Consider the following 26,864-nt stretch of genomic DNA (forward strand, 5'->3'; position numbering starts at 1 on the left):
TAAAGCATTACAGTAAGCCGATTTTGTGATCTGATTTTGTGAGAAATTTTATTTTGTTAAATTAAACATCTGGTCCCCTCCCCCATGTTTGTTTTTTTGCGTATGTGTGTTGGTGCGGGTGTGTGTGGGGCTAGTGGCCTCTCTGTCTCAGACTCTCTGTTGTCCAAATGTAACTAGATTAATTAACCAGATTAAAAGACAAGGGTGAGACTTCCTCTTTGGGGGGTTGACATGCATCTCGTCTCGCCCCCTCCAGTCCTGAGATCTCGTTACAGTGGCTTGCGAAAGTATTCACCCCCCTTGGCATTTTTTCCTATTTTGTTGCCTTACAACCTGGAATTAAAATATATATTTTTTTGGGGGGGGGGGGGGTTGTATGATTTGCTTTACACAACATGCCTACCACTTTGAATAAGCAAAATATTTTTTATAGTGAAACAAACAAGAAACAAGACAAAAGATCAGAACTTGAGCGTGCATAACTATTCACCCACCCAAGTTCAATACTTTGTAGAGCCACCTTTTGCAGCAATTACAGCTGCAAGTCTCTTGTGGTATGTCTATAAACTTGGCTTTTTACCCATTCTTCAAGGCAAAACTGCTCCAGCTCCTTCAAGTTGTATGGGTTCCGCTGGTGTACAGCAATCTTTAAGTCCTACCACAGATTCTCAATTGGATTGAGGTCTGGGCTTTGACTAGGCTATTCCAAGACATTTAAATGTTTCCCCTTAAACCACTCGAGTGTTGCTGTCGCAGTATGCTTAGGGTAATTGTCCTGCTTGTCCACTCAATTCTCTGGAAGAATTTCCCTGTATTTAGCGCCATCCATCCTTCCTTCAATTTTGATCAGTCCCTGCCGATGGAAAAACATCCCCACAGCATGATGGCCAGAATGATGGTGTTCTCGGGGTGACGGGAGGTGTTGGGTTTGCGCCAGACATTAAATTTTCCTTGATGGTCCAAAAGCTCAATTTTAGTCTAATCTGAACAGAGTACCTTCTTCCATATGTTTTAGGAGTTTATAGTATGAAGAATACAATTGAACATAGCTGAATAAAGTAGAAAGGATCTTTTAGTAGTACGCTATTCTGTGTTGAATAAAGTACTGAATAAAGTAGAAAGGATCTTTTAGTAGTACGCTATTCTGTGTTGAACGGTTGGCAAATAAACTGGTCCACCTACAGTATATGCTTAATTTATGCTTAATGCTTCATTTAGAGTTGTTTTGCAACTTTAGTTGTGGTACAAAAGTTGGGCTATATGTTAAATTAATTGTACATTATAAAGCTGCATGATGCAACTCTAATGATAATTTAGAAAAAAGTTGCATGAAAGGCATGAGCTCTGATTTGCTTCTTGCACAGGCTGCACACACCTCATCAGTCTCTCAATTACAATTTGACGAGCACTTGATAATGCCTCGAATTTCCCGGCAGCATCATCCCAGTGCCCCCTAAAAAAATCCAGACCTTTTCCAGTCAGTGGCCATTGTGCCCTTGGGCTGAATATGATAATATCACGTTTAGGTAAGACCCAGATGCAGACAGTGTAGAAGTAACATGAGTTTATCACAACCACAGGGGCAGGCGAACGACAGGTCAAGGCAAGCAGGGGTCAGTAATCCAGAAAGGGTGAAACGGGTCCAGAACGGCAGGCAGTCTCAGGGTCAGGGCAGGCAGGGGTCAGTAATCCAGAATGGTCGGGTAAGGTACAAAACGGCTGGCAGTCTCAGAGTCAGGGCAGGCAGAACGGTCAAAACCAGGAAGGACTAGAAAACAGGAGCAGGAAAACAAACCCTGGTAGGTTTTACGAACAACAAAAACTGGCAACAGACAGACAGAGAACACAGGTATAAATACACAGGGGATAATGGGGAAGATGGGTGACACCTAGAGGAGGGTGGGGGACTAATAATTCCCTTCTCCCGACAGCGTGCTCCGAAACACCTCTCACTCACATGGCTCTCTCAGATATCTCAATTCAAATTAGCCATTGGCCATCACGTGATCGGGTTCTTCTCACAGGCATCTATCTCAGCTGCGAATAAGGCTACAAATGAAGACAGGCACAGAGGACGTGACTGCGCACTTCCTTCTTATCGAATTCTGAAGCGCATATTGAAGATAGAAAAACTGTCCACATTGACTTTTTGTCAGCCAACAAGATAAGTAAGCCTAACGAACAGCAAATGCACAAGCCTATGGCAATCTACTATCCCCCGTAGTACTAAAGTTGAACTATTCTATTGGTCAACTTGTCCTTCTGTGTGAGAAATAAATATTTCAAACATAGTCTGGGACAGTTGTGGGATGCGATAGATCCCAAATTAATACAACCACTCGCATCAAAAAAGTTTTAAAAGCAATGAGGCTGTTGAACCAGATGAGAACGTTTAGCTTAAAATGTTGATAAAATATTAGGCTATTTCTTCACATAATAAGCGCAGCAATGCACACACGACAGTAGGCTGGCTATGAGCACGAGTGTTCCAAAAATGCAATCAATTAGTGTAAAAGACCCCAAATGTAATTATGCATGTAACGCTTTATTATAGAGGTGCATATTTATGGGGGAAATCAAGCTCAGAAGCTGCCTATGTACAGTATGCATGTTAGGCTCTACACCAGTTGTAAAGTGGATTCTTGTGCTTAATTTTAAGAAGTTATTTGGCCAGTTTAGTTGTGATACATGTCCGAACCTTATCAAAACACATAGACCCATGGGCAAGCTACATGAGGTGTGGAACTATGATTTGAAGAAGTCACAAATAATAGGCATGCTCTGTTTCTTGCCTGCCTACACACAAGCTAGGCATCATTCACAAGTGAAAATATATAATTCACAAGTGAAAGGCTAATATTGTCACCCATCAGACTATTCACTAAGCTAAGGGCCCTGGGACTAAACACCTCCCATTGCAACTTGATCATGGACTACCTGACGGGGGCCGCCCCCAGGTGGTAAGGGTAGGTTACTGTGACGTGGTGATGTTGGACCCAGGTGCAGAGACGAGGAATCGGTAGTTAAGGATAAACATAAATACTTTATTGATAAACAGTAGCCACAGGATCACAGTACACTGGAAAAAACAACAAACACTAAGTCTCAAAAACTCACTCAGGAAACAAAAGCACAAGGTAAACAATTCAAGCTTCTGCAAAAGTAACCAGAAAACACACCTCTATTAACAGGGAAATCATAATGAGTAATAGGACACACCTGAGTATCATTGTCTCTGCTGCCCTCTGGTGACAGGTGGAATCACGACAGGTAGCAACACATCTGCCACGCTGATCCTCAACACGGGGGCCCCTCAGGGGTGTGTGCTTAGTCCCCTCCTGTACTCCTTGTTCACCAATGACTGCATGGCCAAGCATGACTCCCAACACCATCATTAAGTTTGCAGATGACACAACAGTGGTAGGCCTGATCACCGACAACAATGAGACAGCCTATAGGGAGGTCGTCATAGACAATAACAACCTCTCCCTCAACATGATCAAGACAAAGGAGATGATCGTGGACTACAGAAAAAGGAGAGCCGAGCACGCCCCCATTCTCATCGACTGGGCTGTAGTGGAGCAGGTTGAGAGCTTCTACAACCTTGGTGTCCACATCACCAACAAACTATCATGGTCCAAAACACACCAAGACAGTTGTGTAGAGGGCACGACAATGCCTGTTCCCCCTCAGGAGGCTGAAATAATTTGGCATGGGTCCTCAGATCCTCAGAAAGTTCTACAGCTGCACCATTGAGAGCATCCTGACAGGTTGCATCACCCCCTAGTATGGCAACTGCTCGGCCTCTGAATGCAAGGCACTACAGAGGGTAGTGCATACGGCCCAGTACATCACTGGGGCCAATCTTCCTGCCATCCAGGACTTCTATACCAGGCGGTGTCAGAGGATGGCCCTACAAATTGCCAAAGACTCCAGCTATCCTAGTCCTAGACTGTTCTCTCTGCTACCACACGGCAAGAGGTACCGGAGCACCAAGTCTCGGTCCAACAGGCTTTTTAAAAGCTTCTACCCCCAAGCCATAAGACTCCTGAGCAGCTAATCAAATGGCTACCTGGACTATTTGCATTGACCTCCCCACCCCCATTTTTAGGCTGCTGCTACTCTCTGTTTATTATCTATGCATAGTCACTTTAACTCTACCTACATGTACATATTACCTCAATTACCTTGACTAACCTGTACCCCTGCACATTGGTTCTGTACCAGTACCGCCTGTTTATAGCCTCACTACTGTTGTTTTATTGTTGCTCTTTAATTATTTGCAATTTCTTATTTGTTTATTGTAGTTTATTTTAGTAAATACTTTCTTAACACTTATTTTTCTAAACTGCATTGATGGTTAATAGCTTGTAAGCATTTCACTCTACACCTGTTGTAATCGGGGCATGTAAAAATTCAAATTTGATTTGATTTAATCTTATCTTTACATATACTAAATAATACATGTGTGAAGTTAGTTTTGATTTAGAATGGACCATTATCATGCACCTGTTTCGGAACAGGAGCAGGGGAAAAAATACATGTAATCTATGCACTTAAATAGATATTGTAGGCCTGGCCTATAGAAAGCTGATGGGATCCTATTTTTAGTAGACGTCATCACTCTGTTTTCTCACACAATTGCATAGCCTATTGACATGAGCTCATGGGCTCTCATGAAGTGTTTGATTACAGTACTGTCCCTATAATGATGAAGACACTCCACTGGCTTCAGGCTTGGATCAATACTATACTGTCCCTATAATGATGAAGACACTCCACTGGCTTCAGGCTTGGATCAATACTATACTGTCCCTATAATGATGAAGACACTCCACTGGCTTCAGGCTTGGCTCAGTAATACTGCCCCCCAGATCTCTCCGTATTAGCTGTCTAGCTTTGTGATGGAGATTTAGAACCTTTATGATGAGTAAAAGTGGAGAGCGTGTTTGATATGATAGTTGTTTATGACAGGAACCCCGTTTTGAGAGTGATTGTTGGCTCTAGCTCCGAGAGCATATGCTGATTCTGTCTTTGTCTGTGTCACCCAGAACAGATCTACTGTAATGTTATTGTATGTTATTAGAAGAGGATAATATCATACTGTACTGTATTATTGGAAGAGGATGATGTCATACTGTATTATTAGAAGAGGATGATGTCATACTGTACTGTATTATTGGAAGAGGATGATGTCATACTGTACTGTATTATTGGAAGAGGATGATGTCATACTGTATTATTAGAAGAGGATGATATCATTCTGTACTGTATTATTGGAAGAGGATAATATCATACTGTACTGTGTTATTAGAAGAGGATGATATCATACTGTACTGTGTTATTAGAAGAGGATGATATCATACTGTACGGTATTATTAGAAGAGGATGATGTCATACTGTACTGTATTATTAGAAGAGGATGATCTCCTACTGTACTGTATTATTAGAAGAGGATGATATCATACTGTACTGTTATTAGAAGAGGATGATCTCCTACTGTACTGTATTATTGGAAGAGGATGATGTCATACTGTATTATTAGAAGAGGATGATATCATACTGTACTTTGTTATTAGAAGATGATGATATCATACTGTACTGTATTATTAGAAGAGGATGATATCATACTGTACTGTGTTATTAGAAGAGGATGATATCATACTGTACTGTGTTATTAGAAGATGATATCATACTGTACTGTGTTATTAGATGATATCATACTGTACTGTGTTATTAGATGATATCATACTGTACTTTGTTATTAGATGATATCATACTGTACTGTGTTATTAGATGATATCATACTGTACTTTGTTATTAGAAGAGGATGATCTCCTACTGTACTGTGTTATTAGAAGATGATATCATACTGTACTGTGTTATTAGATGATATCATACTGTACTGTATTATTGGAAGAGGATGATGATATCATACTGTACTGTGTTATTAGAAGAGGATGATATCCTACTGTACTGTGTTATTAGAAGATGATATCATACTGTACTGTGTTATTAGATGATATCATACTGTACTTTGTTATTAGAAGAGGATGATCTCCTACTGTACTGTGTTATTAGAAGATGATATCATACTGTACTGTATTATTAGAAGAGGATGATATCATACTGTACTGTGTTATTAGAAGAGGATGATATCATACTGTACTTTGTTATTAGAAGAGGATGATATCCTACTGTACTGTATTATTGGAAGAGGATGATGTCATACTGTATTATTAGAAGATGATGATATCATACTGTACTGTATTATTAGAAGAGGATGATATCATACTGTACTGTATTATTAGAAGATGATGATATCATACTGTACTGTGTTATTAGAAGAGGATGATCTCCTACTGTACTGTGTTATTAGAAGATGATATCATACTGTACTGTATTATTAGAAGAGGATGATATCATACTGTACTGTGTTATTAGAAGAGGATGATATCATACTGTACTTTGTTATTAGAAGAGGATGATATCCTACTGTACTGTATTATTGGAAGAGGATGATGTCATACTGTATTATTAGAAGATGATGATATCATACTGTACTGTATTATTAGAAGAGGATGATATCATACTGTACTGTATTATTAGAAGATGATGATATCATACTGTACTGTATTATTAGAAGAGGATGATGATATCATACTGTACTGTATTATTAGAAGAGGATGATGATATCATACTGTACTGTGTTATTAGAAGATGATATCATACTGTACTGTGTTATTAGAAGAGGATGAGTGAAAACATGGCTAGGAGCAGCAGTTTTTTATGTTTGTATTCAAGAGTGGGACAGGCAGTAAAGGAGTAGTACACTAATTTACAACATGATGTTAGATGGTTCATCACCCAGAATGTAGTCCATGGGCCAGGAGAAATTGTAATCTATGGTTTGGTTTTCTTTAAACAGCCACTACAAACTTCAGCTAACTAGAGCCACAGTTAGTTTAAAATCTATGGAATTTATTTAAAAGGCCAAATCATCTTTACGTAACATCAAACCAAATATGGAGTTAATTTGAGGTGATATTGGTTACATGCCATATTTCTTCCATTCATTTTTAGCTAGTGGTGCCTAAAGTTACCTGGGCCTGATTTGAGGACCTGATTGAGTGGCTGGAAACAATGATTCATTAGACAGCAGCACAGTGAAAATACAGGCTGGTTGAACACCTCAGAGACCACCTCTGGCCAGGAAATACAGAAATGAGAACAGTCCATTTAGCAGTTTATTAGATTGCAGCACAGTGTACAGATGTAGGGTCTTAATTTGAGTAACAAGAAATGTGAATTATTATGTGGATTATAATTAATGGATATTTTCTAAAAGTTTATCAGTGTTTTGTGAAGGAAAATTAGGTCTGACATTTCTAAGTGGAAATTACAAACTTCAGAAGCCTTCCGTGGAAGGGGTTCGAGATGGAACCCAAAACGGTTCTGCCTGGAACAAAAAAGGTTCCAAGGCAGGTTATAGATTTATGTATTATAAAGGTTATATTGGTTATAAACAGCACCCTTTTTTTCGAAGAGTGTACAGTATATCTGTTATACAGGCCTCCAAGCAGGAAATACTGTGCTGGAATCAGTCCATAAAACCTGGTTGAAATACCACCAGAGACCTCCAAGCAGGAAATACTGTGCTGGAATCAGTCCATAAAACCTGGTTGAAATACCACCAGAGACCTCCAAGCAGGAAATACTGTGCTGGAATCAGTCCATAAAACCTGGTTGAAATACCACCAGAGACCTCCAAGCAGGAAATACTGTGCTGGAATCAGTCCATAAAACCTGGTTGAAACACCACAAGAGAACTCTGAGCAGGAAATACTGAAAAACTCAGTCAAACCTCAATACTTTGCCAAGTTTTGCCGGGTTGTTGCATTTCTATTTTAAGGGTTGTGGTTTTACACTGAAGTTAAGTCATGGAGTGATGAAGATATGCTGCATTTTAGATCAGCTTGATGATGGAGAGTTATTTCCATGGGGATAAGGATTTGTTACAATTATATTTTAGGGTTGTAATGTTCTATTTCTGTCCAGTCATTGAGTCCTGAAGTGATGTTGACCTTGCCCGAGTTCATATCAGCTTGATAGTGAGTTGTTATTGAGAGATGTAACATCTGATGGAATGTGTTCTGTTACAGCTGTATTTTAGGGTTGTGATGTTACATTGAGTCCTAAAGGTTCATGTTGAACTGACTCCCAGGTGTATTGTCCTCTGTTTTGCAGGTGAACCAGGAAAATGTTGTGAAGGTGGGCCACAAACAGGTGGTCAATACGATCCGACACGGGGGCAACCGGCTCATCATCAAAGTGGTGACAGTTAGCAGGAATCTGGACCCTGATGACACGGCCAGGAAGAAAGGTAAGCCTCTTATCCTCTCTGTTTCTCACCTTGCTGCTCTGTCTTACACCACCTGGCCAGTGGGATCAATGTCTGATCGGTTGGGGTGAATCCACAGTGAGGGTCCCAGCTGGTCCTCAAACCAGAGCTGGGTTCAAATACTATTTGAAATAATTTGAAATACTTCATCTGTCCTCGATTTAGCTTGCCTGGCTTAATGGACCAATAGATGGACCCAAAACATGAAACCCCATACTCCAGGCAGGCTAGAGCAAAAGCTCAATGTTTTTTTTTTTATATTTCAAATAGTATTTGAATCCAGGTGGTTCTAAACCGTGGTGGCCCATCCTTGTACTGTACTGTAATGTATCAGGAAGCTAGAAGCTGACTCCTAGAAGAATATTGACTGGTGCTTTTTAGCCTTGAAGTTGAGACGGTGGTTTTACAGTTTGGGGCATTCAAAGTTAACCTGTACTGCAGCACAGGTCCAATTCAAAGTGACTGTAACTGCACTGTCAGGGGCATATTTGGGAAATACATTTTTAGATGTTTTTGTTAGAAGATTGCTACTGATCTTGGCGCTTGCATGGCGTCACCCTGCTTGATTGGTGTCACCCTGCGAGACTTGTGACGTTGTCACATGAACAATCCGGCGTTGCTGCAGCACAGGCATTTAAAAAAAGGTTTGCCTGCTTTTAAAACATCCCTGTCTACCATTGGAGGCTACTGAGGGGAGGACGGCTTATGATAATGGCTGGAACGAAGCAAATGGAATGGCATCAACCACATTGATACCATTCCACTCCAGCCATTACCACGAGTCCATCCTCTTCAATTAAGGAGTCACCCAACTCCTGTTCTGTCTATTATAAATCTCACACTTGGGGCCTGTACGGGATGATGTAACATTACAGAACTCTCAGATAGAAATGTATAATGTAGAACATACATTATTTTCTGTCAGATAGAACAGAGTCCGCTCTATCACATCCTTGAATATACCTGTGCTTTTGTGTGTTGTGTCATTGCAGTGGCCACACCTCCACGTAGGACTCCTCCCGCTGCCCTGTCCATGGCCATGCGCTCCAAATCCATGACCTCAGAGCTGGAGGAGCTAGGTAGGAATCAGCAAAGCGTCCTCCATATACCTGTGGACCTGTGAGAATAGAATTCCAAGAGATCAAATGCATGTTGTATGCTTGTGGTTTGTTCTCTGTGTGTTTGTTTAGTGATTTGATTATCGGGAAAACTTTTTTTAAAGTAACTGTGCACTCCTGATTTTTTTTCAATACCTACCTCTACAGTGGACAAAGGTATGCAGTATACCGTAGCTAGTGTTTGGTCACAGCTGCACGCATCTCACTGTTTTGCTTTTTTTATTCTCTCATTTTTAAATGTTCATTTACGTCATTTATGAGATGACTATATTTATTCTTCTTTGAAGGGGCTTGAACAATTATGTACTTTGTAAAAAGGCACAAAGCTATTCTGCTCTGTAGGGTTTGATCTGAAGAGAGCTGGAGAGAACATGTGAAGGACAGTGCTGAATCATCTAAAGTGATAAAGAGATCATTAGCCAGCATGACTGATCGTTTTGAACTGTTTTGAACCATCATAACAATTGCATAATTCCACGCCATGTCATCATACATTTCATTTAATACGCTTTAAACATATATATTATTAATTTACTTAGACATTTAATTGATTGTTTGATTGATTTACCTCAGAGCTGTATGTAAAATAGCTTTGATTTACCTCAGAGCTGTATGTAAAATAGCTTTGATTTACCTCAGAGCTGTATGTAAAATAGCTTTGATTTACCTCAGAGCTGTATGTAAAATAGCTTTGATTTACCTCAGAGCTGTATGTAAAATAGCTTTGATTTACCTCACCTTTTGAAAAGCTTTTATTTTATTGCTGACTCGTGTCGCTTACAACTGTTCTGCAGTAGATGTCTTTTGAAGGGCCGGTCATAGAAATATCATGATTGGACCGATCATTCTATGTCTATGGGATTACTGGTCATTCTATGTCTATGGGATTACTGGTCATTCTATGTCTATGGGATTACTGGTCATTCTATGTCTATGGGTTACTGGTCATTCTATGTCTATGAGTTACTGGTCATTCTATGTCTATGGGTTACTGGTCATTCTATGTCTATGGGATTACTGGTCATTCTATGTCTATGGGATTACTGGTCATTCTATGTCTATGGGATTACTGGTCATTCTATGTCTATGGGATTACTGGTCATTCTATGTCTATGGGATTACTGGTCATTCTATGTCTATGGGATTACTGGTCATTCTATGTCTATGGGATTACTGGTCATTCTATGTCTATGGGATTACTGGTCATTCTATGTCTATGGGATTACTGGTCATTCTATGTCTATGGGTTACTGGTCATTCTATGTCTATGGGATTACTGGTCATTCTATGTCTATGGGATTACTGGTCATTCTATGTCTATGGGTTACTGGTCATTCTATGTCTATGGGATTACTGGTCATTCTATGTCTATGGGATTACTGGTCATTCTATGTCTATGGGATTACTGGTCATTCTATGTCTATGGGATTACTGGTCATTCTATGTCTATGGGATTACTGGTCATTCTATGTCTATGGGATTACTGGTCATTCTATGACTATGTCTATGGGATTACTGGTCATTCTGTCTTGTCTATAGGATTACTGGTCATTCTGTCTTGTCTATGGGATTACTGGTCATTCTGTCTTGTCTATGGGATTACGGGTCATTCTATGTCTTTGTCTATGGGATTACTGGTCATTCTATGTCTTTGTCTATGGGATTACTGGTCATTCTATGTCTATGGGATTACTGGTCATTCTATGTCTATGGGATTACTGGTCATTCTATGTCTATGGGATTACTGGTCATTATATGACTATGTCTATGGGATTACTGGTCATTCTATGACTTTGTCTATGGGATTACTGGTCATTCTGTCTTGTCTATAGGATTACTGGTCATTCTGTCTTGTCTATGGGATTACTGGTCATTCTGTCTTGTCTATGGGATTACGGGTCATTCTATGTCTTTGTCTATGGGATTACTGGTCATTCTATGTCTTTGTCTATGGGATTACTGGTCATTCTATGACTTTGTCTATGGGGCAAGTGGGATGTTTGGAAGCTTGTATACAATTGCTTAATGAAAATACAACTAGGCCTGTAGTGGTCAGTAGTGGTTATAATATAATTCAGCTTTAAATGACAATATTACACTGTTTTTGCATAATAGCCTGTGTTGATGGTGAGAGATTATTTTGTTGATTACTTTTGATCATCTGCTATATAAATTCTTTCTATTTTCTCATTTGTAAGCCACTTTGAGGAAAAAGATGGGTGGTAAGTGTGATCGGCATGCTTTATACAGTACATGTACAAAACAACTGATGTTCTTTTGACTTGATTTACTAGATACCTATTTGTTTACGATTGTGTTCAATTAGATTGAATGCTATATACTTGATGATATGTTCTCTCACTCACTAGATCATTAGCTAGACACTGAGTGGACAAAACATTAAGAACACCTGTTCCTTCCATGACATAGACTAACTAGGTGAACGCTATGATCCCTTATTGATGTCACTTGTTAAAGCCACTTCAATCAGTATAGATGAAGGGAGAAGACATGTTAAATAAGGATGTTTAAACCTTGAGACAATTGAGACATGGATTGTGTATGTGTGCCATTCAGAGGGTGAAGACCAGACAAAAAGGTGCAAGTTCCTTTTGAAAGGGCATGGTAGTAGGTGCCAGGTGTACCAATTTGTGTCAAGAACTGCATCGCTACTAGGTTTTTCACGCTCAACAGTTTCCCATGTGTATCAAGAATGGTTCACCACCCAAAGCACAACCAGCCAACTTGACACAAATGTGGGAAGCATTGGGGTCAACATGGGCCAGCATCCCTGTGGAACGCTTTCGACACCTTCTAGAATCCGTGCACCAACGAAGTTGTTTCTAATGTTTGGTATACTCAGTGTACTTTACATGCATGCTCACTGGACTTTAGAGGGCATTTAGCGGGTATGAAGGTGAACTAGTGTTTGTTGTCTAGGGGTTGTAACCTAAACAGGGGTGTCGTAAAAATGAAGAGCATATGAAAATGCCCTTCTGAACAAGAACCTTTTTAAACACTAACTTTTCACAGCAAAGCCTACGTACTTCAGTTCAATGTGAGAGCGCAGTGTGAGAGCGCAGTGCTATTCTCATGCATTATTCATGGTTCTGGCCCTCTTTTAGACAGTTATGCAAGATCAGGAAAAAGCAACAGCAGAGATCTTGTATGTGTCCAAAAGTGCACTCTTTTCCCTATATAGTCCACTACTTTTGCCCAAAACCCTATGGGCTCTTGTCAAAAGTAGTGCACTATAAAGGGAATTAGGGTGTCATTTGGGATTAGGATGCATCCCTCTACTTTAACCACAGATTTGTAACATTCTAAAATGGTTGTAGTGTTTTCTGTAATGATAAAATGATCTGAAACACCTTTATGGGATAATAACTAGAAGACCTAGAGTTAATGCACAACAGTCAGCTGCGTATATCAAAGAGTAGGTAGCTGCCTTCTCAGAATACACTACAGACTTAACTTTAAGGGCACAACACTGTTATACAATGGGCCCATTACAAATAGGCATTTGACTCATACTCGTACAGAAACAAGATGTTGCCATGGCAATAATGCTGCATAGAGTACAGTGCATTGTCAACTATAGCAGGAGAGCATTCTACCTGCAAGAAATATTATATACACTTAGAAAAAAGGGTTCTTTGGCTGACCCCACAGGAGCACCTTTTCCTCTGAAAAGGGTTCTACATGGAACCCAAAAAGGTTCTACCTGGAACCAAAAAGGGTTCTTCGAAGGGTTCTCCTATGGGTACAGCCAAAGAACCCTTTTAGATTCTAGATAGCACCTTTTTTTCTAAGAGTGTACAGTCCTGCTGCTGCCTAGTCTTAGGCACATTATTCAGCTGTAACGGCCTCGCTCTGTGTTCACTACTTCACACCAGAACACTGGAGATTTGCCGCAATGCTTCTAGAAGTCTAGAATGCATGTTGACACCAGACACTGAGGTGTCTTAGAATGTGTGGCTTATTCACATCAATCCACCAGGGTTCCTTCCTGCCATAAATACTGCTATGTTACTGTATCAGCGGATGTGACAGAGAAAGAGACCGCTATAGCTGGGTGGCCAGTGTTGGTGAGAATGCTTTTAGACAGCACTGGAATCTTCTCCATCTTAATTATACAGTACACACATGGTCAAGTCTGTGAGCTTAGTATGCAGACAGAAGGATCAGAGTATTACTGTATGAAGCCGTTTTGTCAACAGGGGTTTAAACAGAGATAACAATCATGTTTATCATTTGTCATACACTGTGTCTTTCGATAAAGGTTATTAATACACTAATAGCAGACAATGTGCATCAAACATAAACAGCTCTTGCTTAGCAGGTTAGCCTTTTTCATCATGAATCTTGTTCTGGAGGCAGCTCTGCAGAGTGGTCACTAGCTAGTACAGCCACAAAGTCTAAAATCTGATTTTAAACATAACCCTAACCTTAACCACACTGCTAACCTTAATGCTTAACCCTAACCTTATTTTCATGAATTTTTTCAATATAGCCCATTTCAACTTTGCAGCTGGCCTATCTAAAGGGAAATTACTCAGTTCTACCTTCAGGACAAAACTCATGACACTAAATGTCAACCTGCTCTTGGTTAGATTTAATTCACTAATAATGTATTTCATGAAGACAGTAGGATGTAGCCTATAGTCCTCTCTCCTCAGTTCACAGGTTTTTGACAGCAGTGAGAGAGAAGGGTGTTTGAATGTATAAACAGAATAACTATAGATATCGTATGGATGTCCCTATCTGAACTGCCTTTTCTTCCTGTTCTAGATGATCAGTCTTCAGATAATGAGCGTCTAAAGAAGAGGATTGTATTCTCAGTCACTCTAAGTAATCGTCCCATGCATGGGAGCGCTCAAAAAAGAAATAAAAAAATGAAAAAACACTAGCATGTTGGTTGTGCAGTTGCCGCTGAACCATAGCCTGGTCCAGATCAGTTTGTGCCGTCTTACCAACTTCTTGTCACTCATTGTCAATTATTTAAGGTTTGCGTCTTAAACGGCACCCTAACTCATATAGTCCACTACTTTTAAACAGAGCCCTATGGGCCCTGGTCAAAAGTAGTGGACTGGATAGGGAATAGGATGCCATTTAGGATGCAACCAAGGAGTTAAAAACAGACCAAAACGGCTAAATCATAGAACCAAAAGAAAGTGATAGCTAGCTTGCACGGCTTTAACTTTGACCAATGTCATTGTGACTATTTCTGTTCCCTTTTCCTTTATGCTCGGTTTGATTTCCCATTCTGACTGACGGAATGGATTGTCATTGGCTGAGATGATGGCTCATTTTGGCTTGGAGACAGATGTAGAGTGTAGGCTATGGTATCCTATACTCACAGTGGAGCGGTGTCTGTCTCTCTGTCTGTCTTTGTGTTCCAGATAAAGTGGAAGAGAACATGCCTCCTCAGAAGCCCACGTGGGACAACTCTAACACTGACATAAGGGTCGCAAACACGGTCAAAACGCGGCCCAACAGCAGGTGCTTGGCCATGAACCCAGAGATGAATGTAAGTATAACAACTAACCAGGCTTTACTCTACTACTATTCTACACTGCTCTGTTGTGCGGTATGCATATGTATTTCATTATTGTGTGTGTAGTTTGTTGATATGTGACACTGGAGTGAGACCATAGAGATCTATGCTGCGAGAATGCTGATGGGTGCACCATTGCCTGTTGCAATTTACTGCTCTAAGCTGGCTGGTTAAGGAAGTGCATGATGGACTTCATCTGTTAGGAGGTGTTCATGGTTCTGATGGACCTCATCTGTTAGGAGGTGTTCATGGTTCTGATGGACCTCATCTGTTAGGAGGTGTTCATGGTTCTGATGGACCTCATCTGTTAGGAGGTGTTCATGGTTCTGATGGACCTCATCTGTTAGGAGGTGTTCATGGTTCTGATGGACCTCATCTGTTAGGAGCTGTTCATGGTTCTGATGGACCTCATCTGTTAGGAGCTGTTCATGGTTCTGATGGACCTCATCTGTTAGGAGCTGTTCATGGTTCTGATGGACCTCATCTGTTAGGAGCTGTTCATGGCCCTGACCTGCTTCTCAACTAATATTTAGGTTTAAACAGCTTCATGTTCTTACTTTTCCATGAGATCTTTCACAAGTTGACCTGCAGCAGAGGACAAATAAATGTGTTTGGTTAATAACCTCTTACACTCGTGGGAATTGCCCAATATGGGGGATAGGGCTAAATTGACATGTTTCTTACGGAATAAATATTTAAAGCGTATGCGTAACCATGGTAGCAATTAAAAGGGAACAGTTTGGAGATTATGGGAAAATGATTAGTCCAAAGTTGAGGACACAACAGTTCACCTGACACAAGACTAACTCCAAACATTACACTGTTGATTTTATATGCATTTTACATTTACTGTACTTTTCGCTGCATTTGTTGATAACAAAATGTAAAAAAATATCTGGATACATTCAGTAACATGATAATAATATTCTTGGAACATTTGGGGTACAGTAGGTGCAACATAAAAGTGAGAGGTCTAACTGGTGTTTCCAAGTGGCCACACACCTCTCCAAAGTGTGCACAGTTCATAATGCATTTCAATGCATTTTTATGACTCCAAGCTATGCCATTGAGGAACTAGAGAAAGCACACTTGTAGTTGTTTTGTTTGGAATCTAGCCCTGCATCCCCGCCTTTACACAATTACTGTTGTTGTTTACTCAATCCATAAACGTCCATTATAAATTTGAAATCTGGGTCAGGTAAGCATCATTTTTAATCTTGCTCTCTTGCCAATATGACGAGCTAAATTAGAAAGTACATTGTTAGGCTTTCACAAGGCAATTCAGAGAAGCAGGTCTTCATTTTGATGCGCATAGAATGGAGTCATGAGTGCATTCAGGTGTGGTCCACTGCACACTTCCTTCACAATACAACAAACAGTCTCATTCTGTTCAGAACAACACAGGCTATGACGCCAGGTCATCTTGTAACTGGACATCTAACATAGTCATCATAAATATTGACACTGTATATTACATCAGTTGTATGATATGGAAATGTGAATAGAATTTTATTTTATTTGAAATCTACCATTTTCAACCCGTATATGGGTATGAATGTAAAGGGCTATGAAATAAATGAGAAATAAAATGAAAGGAAATGTACATCAACAATCATTCTAACAAGTCTAACTGATCTATAAACTGATGGACTGTTTCCCATGCAGGCTCAGTCTCTTCTCCTCTCTTTGTTACAGTCCATGTGTGAGAGCCAGGACGTGTCGATGCAGACCCAGACCCAGCCCAAAGAGCCAGGCAGCCCCAGAGGTCGAGGCCCCTTCCTGGGGGTGCCAAACAGACAGGGGACCATGAGACGACAAAAGTCCATAGGAACATCTGGTAACTACATCTCGACATGTTTCTGTCCATGCTAAATATTTAATCTGCATACATACTGTACAGCACACGCTTATATACAGTACACATGCGTGCACAGGCATGCACACTCACACACACATCTGTATTCAATGACCTTTTTCCCGCACACACACCCTTGAAGGTTTCAATTCTATAATTGCTGTTAATGTAAAGTAATAGTCAACGTATGTTTCTTTTTCAGGAATAACAGAAGAGGACGCCCCTCAGTTCCTGACCCCTCCCATGTTGAAATTCACCAGGAGCCTATCAATGCCGGACACAACAGAGGACATCCCACCCCCTCCCGCTATCTCCCCTCCATCTCCCCCTTACAACAACGACCCCAACCCCCAGGGCAGAGGCTATGGCACTATCAGACACACTGTTCCCAAAGGCACCGCCCCTGAGCGAGGAGGGGACCCTAACACGGGCGGCAGTGACGGATGGAGGGAACAGGGGGGTATGTACCACCCAGAGCCCCAGTCGGAACAGTATCAGTCTGAGGACCACCACCACCACCAGGGTAGCCAGAGTCCAGGCCAAGGCCTCACAGCCCAGCAGAGCTTCCTGAACCGCAGGGCCCAGATCCCAGAGAACCCATACTCAGACCTGGGGAAGATGGGCAACCTGGGCCTGTTTGCCCCCAACAAACCTCAGAGGAGGAAGGGCATGCTGATGAAGCAGAACAAGATTGAGGACAGCCCAGAGAAGACCTGCACCATTAAAATCCCAACCATCATCATCAAGGAGCCGTCTACATCCAGCAGTGGGAAGAGCAGCCAGGGCAGCAGCATGGAGATAGAGACTGGATCCCATGACCACCCGGGACAACTCCGTCCGGACGACGGACACAACCCCAGCAGTCCCTTTGCCACGGCCATGGCGGGCGCAGTGCGGGAACGTGAGATGAGGATGGTGGATTCTCACCAGAACTCCCCATCCTACAGGTTCACCGAGCAGGGTGAAGAAGACTCGTCTCCCGCGCCTCGCCTCCGCCACTCCAAGTCCATCGACGAGGGAATGTTCAGTAGTGACGAGCGCCTGCGTCGCCTCATGGCCCCACCTGCCTCACTACTCAGCATCCCCAGAAGAGGGGGTAACGTGACGGTCTTCAACACCCCGGAGACCACTGTTGTGAGAGAGCCGCTCCACACGCGCACTGGCCACCACAGCCCGGTCAGTCTGCCCGCCAAGACCTATACCTCCAGTAGTGGGCGCTACGTCCACCCAGTCACAGGGAAGCCTTTGGACCCCAACTCCCCTCTGGCCCTGGCTCTGGCTGCACGGGACCGGGCCATGAGAGAGCAGTCCCAGCCACTCCCGCTGAAGACCGAACCACCTAAACCTGACCTGAACAAGCCTCTGTTCATCGACACCAAGCTGAGGACCGGCATGGGCGCAAATTTCTCCTCGACCGCCACCATGGGTCGACCGGGCAGGGCGGGGCTTCGTAGGCAGATGACAGAGGCAAAGTACGAGACAGAGTCCAAATACGACCACCCGTTGGCCAAAGACAAGGACAATAGTCTATCCCGTCCTCAGAGAGAAGAGGAGAAGAAGAACATGTTGATAGACATTGGTGACACGTCTCAGCAGAAGTCACCTGGGTTGCTGATGGTCCACACCACTGACGAGAACAACCTGTCTGAGGGGGAGAGGGACGCGGCGGTCAGTCCAGACAGCGCCCCCAGTGAGCTCAGGGACCCCAACCAACCTAACATCCTCAAAATGGCCTCCCCTAACCCCCATAACCCTCACTCTATGGGCCCTGGACCCAGAGGTAGTAAGACCATGATCACCGTCACCTCAGTGGACGAGCCGGTCAAACTACCCTTCGGTATCCCCCCTCCACCCTGCGTTCCCTCTGTGGACATCGACGATGAGTTCTTTGCTGACCCATTGCCACCGCCGCTCGAGTTCGCCAACAGCTTCGACATCCCAGAGGACCAAAAGGGGGCGATCGCTGAGCTCCTGAAACAGCATCGAAACGCTGGCAGGGCACCATCGTCTCTGGCCCCCTTCTATCCCTATCATGGTAACACCCCAGGCCACCCTGACCAGACTATGATCAAACGGCCTGCGGTGCTCACCAACTGTACACCCCCCTGCTTCCCCCACGCCCTCTTGGAGAGCTACGATCCTATCAGTGACTCTGGCATTGATGTGGAGCCGGACAGCCGCAGTATTGGAGACCCCCAGCTGGAGACTACAAGCACTATGTCCACCGTATCCAGTATCTCCACGCTGTCGTCCGAGGGTGGCGAGGTGCTGGACAACACATGTACAGTCTATGCAGACAGACAGGCCTTTCTGGTGGACCGGACTTCAAAGTCAAGAACCAGGCAACCTGCCGCAAACAAGAGCAACGCACTTTACAAGGACCCTGCCTTGATGGATAGAGAGGAGAACATAAGAACTTTTGCCGCACCTTCCTCCGTCCCACCGCCTCCCCCCGGGGCCAGCGTCTCCTCAGAACCCCCCAGAACACCCACTCAAAGAACCTCCAAGTTATGGGGAGACCCTCCAGGCTCTAATCCCCAGGACATGCAGAACAAGGAAAGGACACCAAAGCCAGGAGAGGGGATAGACTCTTCTTCCTCAGGATGTAGGACTGTTTTTGGATCAAGGTAGGCTACTCCATGTGTGTGTGTGTGTTCTGCCAGAGAGCAGAAGGAGTTGCCTAGCAACCTAATAATGAGAGCAGCAGCCTTGAGGAGTAGATGAGCAACAACGTCATGCCAGTCTGATTATCATAGAGACCAAACCGCCACAGCGCTTTCCTCCGAAGGAAGGGGTGAGCGGTGTGTCACTGTGTGTCGCTAGCAGCACGGTTCAAAATAGCACATAGATTGCGTGCCAAATGGCACCCTATTCCCTACTTAGTGCACCAGGGCCCATAGGGGAATAGGGAATAGTGTGCCATTTGAGATGCCTCCACAGTTTGTTTTAACAGGGGTGGATGGTGTGTGTGTAACCTGTCTCTCAATCGTCTATAATTTCAACAAACCCAGAGTTGGTCAAATATCAATGGGCCTTTCTCGTCAGTTAACCCTCCTCTTCATTCCTCTACCAGTCACAGCAAATCACTAGAAGTAGATTGTCATCGTAGACTAGATATGAATGTGTGTGTATACATTGAGGCTCCAACAGATGTAGGCTATGGAGTGGTGTATGTGAGGGATGTATGATTGTAGGCTGTTATTGTGTAATTGGTTTTTGCAGGTATGAATGCATATTTGTGTGTATTTAAAACACTTTTGTGTATGCAGGTCACTGTCTGTACGTTTGTTTATCGCTGCGCGTATGGTATGTCTATTTGTGTAACTGGCATATATCTTGTTTGTACAGCAGGCTACGTAAGCCGGCATGGCATTTCTTACAGACACTGTGCGTTCCACCCTACAGCATTCCTCTGGGATAGCAACAAACTAATTTATTATGGAAAGCTGTGGTTATTTACAGAGCAGACCAGATGAGGCTAACTCTAAAAGTCATGGCTGTGCCACCAAAGCTCTGCTACCAGTGTGGTTCATGATGAATATACTGCAGGGCACAGAACAAACCTGATCAGAATGAGATATTAGGTTAACCTGATTCAACCTGATACATAAATAAATGAATGGAGATCTTCTGACACTATCAAAGAAATGGATGTCCCTTTCTATGGGAAGGAAAACACTGTTCGTTTCTTTGTATTTAGAATTAATTCCCCACTTCCAACTTCCAATGGAAAGAATAGATCCTTTTTATACTTGATCTTATTCTTCACTCTCATCTGACACACGCACACGCACGGACGCACACACACGCACGGACACACACGGCTACACACACACACACCTGGACATAAACACGGCTACACGCACACACACGGAATCCTCCTTCCAGTCTGCAGTTTTGAAGGAGTTGGTGGTGTTTAGAGAAAGACTGTCAGGTCAGTGTATTAATCCTCCAGTAGATCTGTCAGGTCAGTGTATTAATCCTCCGGTAGGTCTGTCAGGTCAGTGTATTAATCCTCCAGTAAGTCTGTCAGGTCAGTGTATTAATCCTCCGGTAGGTCTGTCAGGTCAGTGTATTAATCCTCCAGTAGGTCTGTCAGGTCAGTGTATTAATCCTCCGGTAGGTCTGTCAGGTCAGTGTATTAATCCTCCAGTAGGTCTGTCAGGTCAGTGTATTAATCCTCCAGTAGGTCTGTCAGGTCGGTGTATTAATCCTCCAGTAGGTCTGTCAGGTCGGTGTATTAATCCTCCAGTAGGTCTGTCAGGTCGGTGTATTAATCCTCCAGTAGGTCTGTCAGGTCAGTGTATTAATCCTCCAGTAGGTCTGTCAGGTCAGTGTATCACCCTCCGGTAGGTCTGTCAGGTCAGTGTATTAATCCTCTGGTAGGTCTGTCAGGTCAGTGTATTAATCCTCCAGTAGGTCTGTCAGGTCAGTGTATTAATCCTCCAGTAGGTCTGTCAGGTTAGTGTGTAGATCTGTCAGGTCAGTGTATTAATCCTCCAGTAAGTCTGTCAGGTCGGTGTATTAATATTCCAATAGGTCTGTCAGGTCAGTGTATTAATCCTCCAGTAGGTCTGTCAGGTCAGTGTATTAATCCTCCAGTAGGTCTGTCAGGTCAGTGTATTAATCCTCCAGTAGGTCTGTCAGGTCAGTGTATTAATCCTCCAGTAGGTCTGTCTGGTCAGTGTATTAATCCTCCAGTAGGTCTGTCAGGTCAGTGTAACTTAATGTGTTCTGTACTTTCTGTAGGGGTCCGGACAGTGGGTCCCTCTCCTCAGGTACACAGCGGAATACCACAGTCTCTTTTGCTGCCCAGCTCCCTCCGAACGTGCCTGCCCCATCTCCAAACCGACAGACCGAGAGCCCCTCCCACCACAGAGCCCCCAGCCCCATCCTCTCTCCCCCAGACTCAGGCCTCGGCTGTGCCTCCTCTCTCCCTGCCACCTCTCCCACCCTTTCAGACGTGTTCGGCCTGCCCACCCCCCCTCTCAGCCTGGGCACGGGGAGCAGCCGCTCGCCCTCCCCCCTCACCCTCATCCAGGCCGTCTCCAACAAGCCTTTTGCCACCAAGCCGGTTCTGATGTGGAGCAAACACGACGTGGCCGACTGGCTGGAGAGCCTAAACCTGGCTGAGCACAGAGAGACCTTTATGGACAACGACATCGAGGGCAGCCACCTGCCTAGCCTGCAGAAGGACGACCTCATAGACCTAGGGGTGACCAGGGTCGGACATCGGATGAACATAGAGAGAGCTTTGAAACTTCTGATGGACAGGTGAGAAGTGAGGAGGGTGATGAGGTCTCTGAGTCTCCAACACTACAACTTCACAACAGGCTTCTAAGTTAATTATCAATTATGTCCATAACAATCATTTTTATTTATGTTGACTTATTTAAACTATACTTACTGTATAATTGTTATGATGATGCTTGTTTGGTTGAAATGTAGGAATATCCTCATGTATCCTGAAGAAATTGCAACTTGAAACAGCACTGCAGTTTCCTGAATAAGCAAGAAGGTCCCCCAGAGTGGGATAGAGTGGTCCCAGGTGAGGTAGAGCTGCTCTGTCAGTAGGAAGGAAGGAAGTAGATACACGGGATGTGGCTGTGATATGGAATATACTACACTATCAAACACAACAGCAGCTTAATCGCTATGGGATTTACGGACTTCTGAAACCAACCTAATTTAAATGCAGAACCAGAACCAGCTTCGTAAGGGTTTCCTTTTCTACTGTTTCTCATTTAGAAATTATACGGTGAATATCTTTTTAGGAAAAAGGGGAAAACATTTACAGTATAAATGTGCACTTCTGCCTGTGAAATTAAGCTTTCTCTCTCTCCCTTTTCACTGGGTTGTAGGTTGATTTGAGAGACCATACAGTGTATTCTCAGACACAGACATTTATACCCAGAAAGGAAATCAAAGATTAAAATAATTTCTAAATTGGTACAGTAGCAAAGTTGTTGCCCTTCAACCTTATTTCAATAGCTGTTTTACTACTGGTCATGTTTACTTGAGGGTTTTAAACACAGTATTGAAAATGTAAATTAAATTGTTCATAAATCATTATACTGTCTTCCACAAGAAGCTGAACTGTGTGCCAACAGCTCCCCTTACTGTAGTCTCCTGAACATGACATGGCAGAGTGCTTGGCACTGGCAGTCAGGGCTTTCCAATCGTTATCATCAACCATCATCCTTTCTTTCACAGTCTTCTATGTCCTCTGAGAGGAATAATACATACATTATCACATTAGGTTATTACTGTATACCCTGAACTGATGCTTAAGACTTTAGGATTGAAGACACTATCAGGAATGAATGACCCAGAGTTACAGGGTTGGGGTCAATTCCATTTCAATTAAAGGTAGGTTCAGCAATATGACGTAGATGCACAACGTAAACAGCATAGTGGGTCAATTCCATTTCAATTAAAGGTAGGGTCAGCGATATGACGTAGATGCACAACGTAAACAACATAGTGGGTCAATTTTATGCGACAACTTAGAGAGTTTGATTGTGACACTCAGCTTCTCTGCTGTTTTGGTCCTGTGGCTACTATGTTGTAAGTGCATGAATCGAACCAGAGCACATGCACAGACACTGTGAGAGCGGAGTCTTGCATCTTGCTCATCGCAAAATCTGCGGTGCTGCTCACTCAACGTCATTTTGCGGACTCTGGAAGTAAACTAAATGTCTAATTCTACAATTTTTACAACGAGAAGCGTTGTGTAAAATTGGAAATTGAATTAAAGTTTACTTCCTGAATTGAAAAGGAATTTACCCCAAACACTGCAGAGTAAGGATGTTTTTGAAGACAGACATCAGAATGCACTTATATGGGAAAAAGTAGGTGAACAAACACTAAACCTGGTATCAGAAGGAGCAGATTTCAACTTGTTTGGCAAGCAAAGAGAGATGCAGATACCACTAGGAATCAATTTGGTAGGAATGTTTACTTTTTGTGTATGATAATTTAAGTATTAGAGACGTATTTAATCTATGATGGTGTTTTGATGTGTTTTGTTGATGAGAAAGACATTTGTATGCATCCACAAAGCTCAAAACCCACTGGCCAAAAACTGGTTGAATCAATGTTGTTTCCACGTCATTTCAACCCCAAAATTAAATGTGATGACGTTGAATCAACGTAGAAAAGTGATTTGAATTGAAAAAAAGTAATCAACGTAAAGGAATTTTGTATTTTTTACCTAAATCCAATGACATTACATTTTTGGTTGATTTCACATTGAATTCATGTTAGTTGACAACTCAACCAAATGTAAATCAAAACTTTACATTTAGTTGAGTTGAGCATCTTTTCCCTCCATGTTTTCAAGACAGGATCTCTTCATACTATCACGAGTAAGTCCAAAAAGGCAGATATTCACTCATCATAATGTGGATGAGTTCAAAATGTAGTTTATTACACTTTCCACTGAGTTTGTCTGAAACGGGCTGAAGTTGTATTTTCCACTCAGTTTGCGTTGGGTTTATATTCCGGATCTTAACAGTTTAAACTTCTTGATATTTGAATTTCTCCAGTAAAAGAATGTGGGTGCTAGCTAAAATCCCAATGACAGTATTTATGGAAGGTTATTTGGGATCTACATGTGCGTGGGATCTATTGGTTTGATAGGGGGAAAACTGACCTTGATATGTCCGATGACTGATATGCATGACATCACAGCATTACAGTTCTAGTCTGTAGAAATAGTCCACAGAAACCGTAGATATAGAATGAATTATATTTCTATGGTAATGACTCCGACCATCTTTCGACTTGAGGGCACACTTTGAGATGAGATCTTATGTTAAGAACCACAGGAACAGGAAGGAACACAGTATTTTTTATGATGTAGAGATTTTTATCATGAGGGTATATTCCTATCTGTGTTGTCGCCATATCAACCCTGAGGTGTGGTTAGGTTTTCCGAAAAGCAGCGAAATATGGTTAAGAAGCAATATAATATACATTCTGTTTCAAGTAGATGTTATTTTTATTTTCCAGGTGAATAATTATACATGTAACAGGATTTCAAGTCTCTATTTTTAAAATTGATATAAATAATTGTGTTATAATCCATATTCCTATAGAGCATATTTGAAATCTTTTAGCAATTGATAGTCACATGTTTTGACTAAGCCTCTGTAATTATTAAATTATGAATTATTAAAAGCTGATATAAATTGATATTTGCATAGTTTGTGCATCATGTATGTATACTATGAAGATACTCGGGCTGTACCTGTCTTCACTATTTGCTATAGGAAATGTTACTTGACCAAGAGAAAAACACACCACTGAATGGGACTGCTGATGTAGAGTTGATAGCTGCACATTGCACTGAGGCCATGCACAGACCTATTATAGTGAAGCTGACTAGACATATATAGTGAAGCTGACTAGACATAGTAGTGAAGCTGACTAGACATATATAGTGAAGCTGACTAGACATATATATAGTGAAGCTGACTAGACATATAGTGAAACTGACTAGACATATATAGTGAAGCTGACTAGACATATATATAGTGAAGCTGACTAGACATATAGTGAAGCTGACTAGACATATATAGTGAAGCTGACTAGACATAGTAGTGAAGCTAACTAGACCTATTATAGTGAAGCTGACTAGACATATATAGTGAAGCTGACTAGACATATATAGTGAAACTGACTAGACATATGTAGTGAAACTGACTAGACATATAGTGAAGCTGACTAGACCTATTATAGTGAAGCTGACTAGACATATATAGTGAAACTGACTAGACATATATAGTGAAGCTGACTAGACATATATAGTGAAGCTGACTAGACATATATAGTGAAACTGACTAGACATATATAGTGAAGCTGACTAGACATATATAGTGAAGCTGACTAGACATAGTAGTGAAGCTAACTAGACCTATTATAGTGAAGCTGACTAGACATATATAGTGAAACTGACTAGACATATATAGTGAAGCTGACTAGACATATATAGTGAAGCTGACTAGACATATATAGTGAAACTGACTAGACATATATAGTGAAGCTGACTAGACATATATAGTGAAGCTGACTAGACATACATAGTGAAGCTGACTAGACACATATAGTGAAGCTGACTAGACATATAAAGTGAAGCTGACTAGACATATAAAGTGAAACTGACTAGACATAGTGAAACTGACCAGACCTATTATAGTGAAGCTGACTAAACCTATTATAGTGAAGCTGACCAGACGTAGTAGTGAAGCTGACCAGACCTATTATAGTGAAGCTGACTAGACCTATTATAGTGAAGCTGACTAGACCTATTATAGTGAAGCTGACTAAACCTATTATAGTGAAGCTGACTAGACCTATTACAGTGAAGCTGACTAGACCTATTACAGTGAAGCTGACTAGACCTACAGTGGGGCAAAAAAGTATTTAGTCAGCCACCAATTGTGCAAGTTCTCCCACTTAATAAGATGAGGCCTGTAATTTTCATCATAGGTACACTTCAACTATGACAGACAAAATGAGAGAGAAAAAATTCCAGAAAATCACATTGTAGGATTTTTTATGAATTTATTTGCAAATTATGGTGGAAAATAAGTATTTGGTCAATAACAAAAGTTTATCCCAATACTTTGATATATACCCTTTGTTGGCAATGACAGAGGTCCAACGTTTTCTGTAAGTCTTCACAAGGTTTTCACACACTGTTGCTGGTATTTTGGCCCATTCCTCCATGCAGATCTCCTCTAGAGCAGACTTTCAACTCCCTCCAAAGATTTTCTATGGGGTTGAGATCTGGAGACTGGCAAGGCCACTCCAGGACCTTAAAATGCTTCTTACGAAGCCACTCCTTCGTTGCCCAGGCGGTGTGTTTAGGATCATTGTCATGCTGAAAGACCCAGCCACGTTTCATCTTCAATGCCCTTGCTGATGGAA

General features: G+C 42.1%; 1 protein-coding gene across 1 annotated transcript in view; it reads left to right on the plus strand.

The window, feature by feature from the left end:
* Window positions 1-26,407, plus strand: part of LOC109867035 (SH3 and multiple ankyrin repeat domains protein 2) — a 171,542-nt gene extending 145,135 nt beyond the window's left edge. Inside the window, exons 17-22 of the mRNA XM_031801926.1 lie at window positions 8,248-8,383; window positions 9,394-9,480; window positions 14,922-15,049; window positions 16,772-16,913; window positions 17,134-19,558; window positions 21,681-26,407. Coding sequence (XP_031657786.1) covers window positions 8,248-8,383; window positions 9,394-9,480; window positions 14,922-15,049; window positions 16,772-16,913; window positions 17,134-19,558; window positions 21,681-22,209 — 3,447 coding nt within the window. The 3' untranslated portion in view covers window positions 22,210-26,407. The remainder of the gene's footprint in view (window positions 1-8,247; window positions 8,384-9,393; window positions 9,481-14,921; window positions 15,050-16,771; window positions 16,914-17,133; window positions 19,559-21,680) is intronic.
* Window positions 26,408-26,864: the final 457 nt, after the last annotated feature.

Source organism: Oncorhynchus kisutch, linkage group LG22 (genome assembly GCF_002021735.2).
Source record: "Oncorhynchus kisutch isolate 150728-3 linkage group LG22, Okis_V2, whole genome shotgun sequence".
Classification (NCBI taxonomy): Eukaryota; Metazoa; Chordata; class Actinopteri; order Salmoniformes; family Salmonidae; genus Oncorhynchus; species Oncorhynchus kisutch.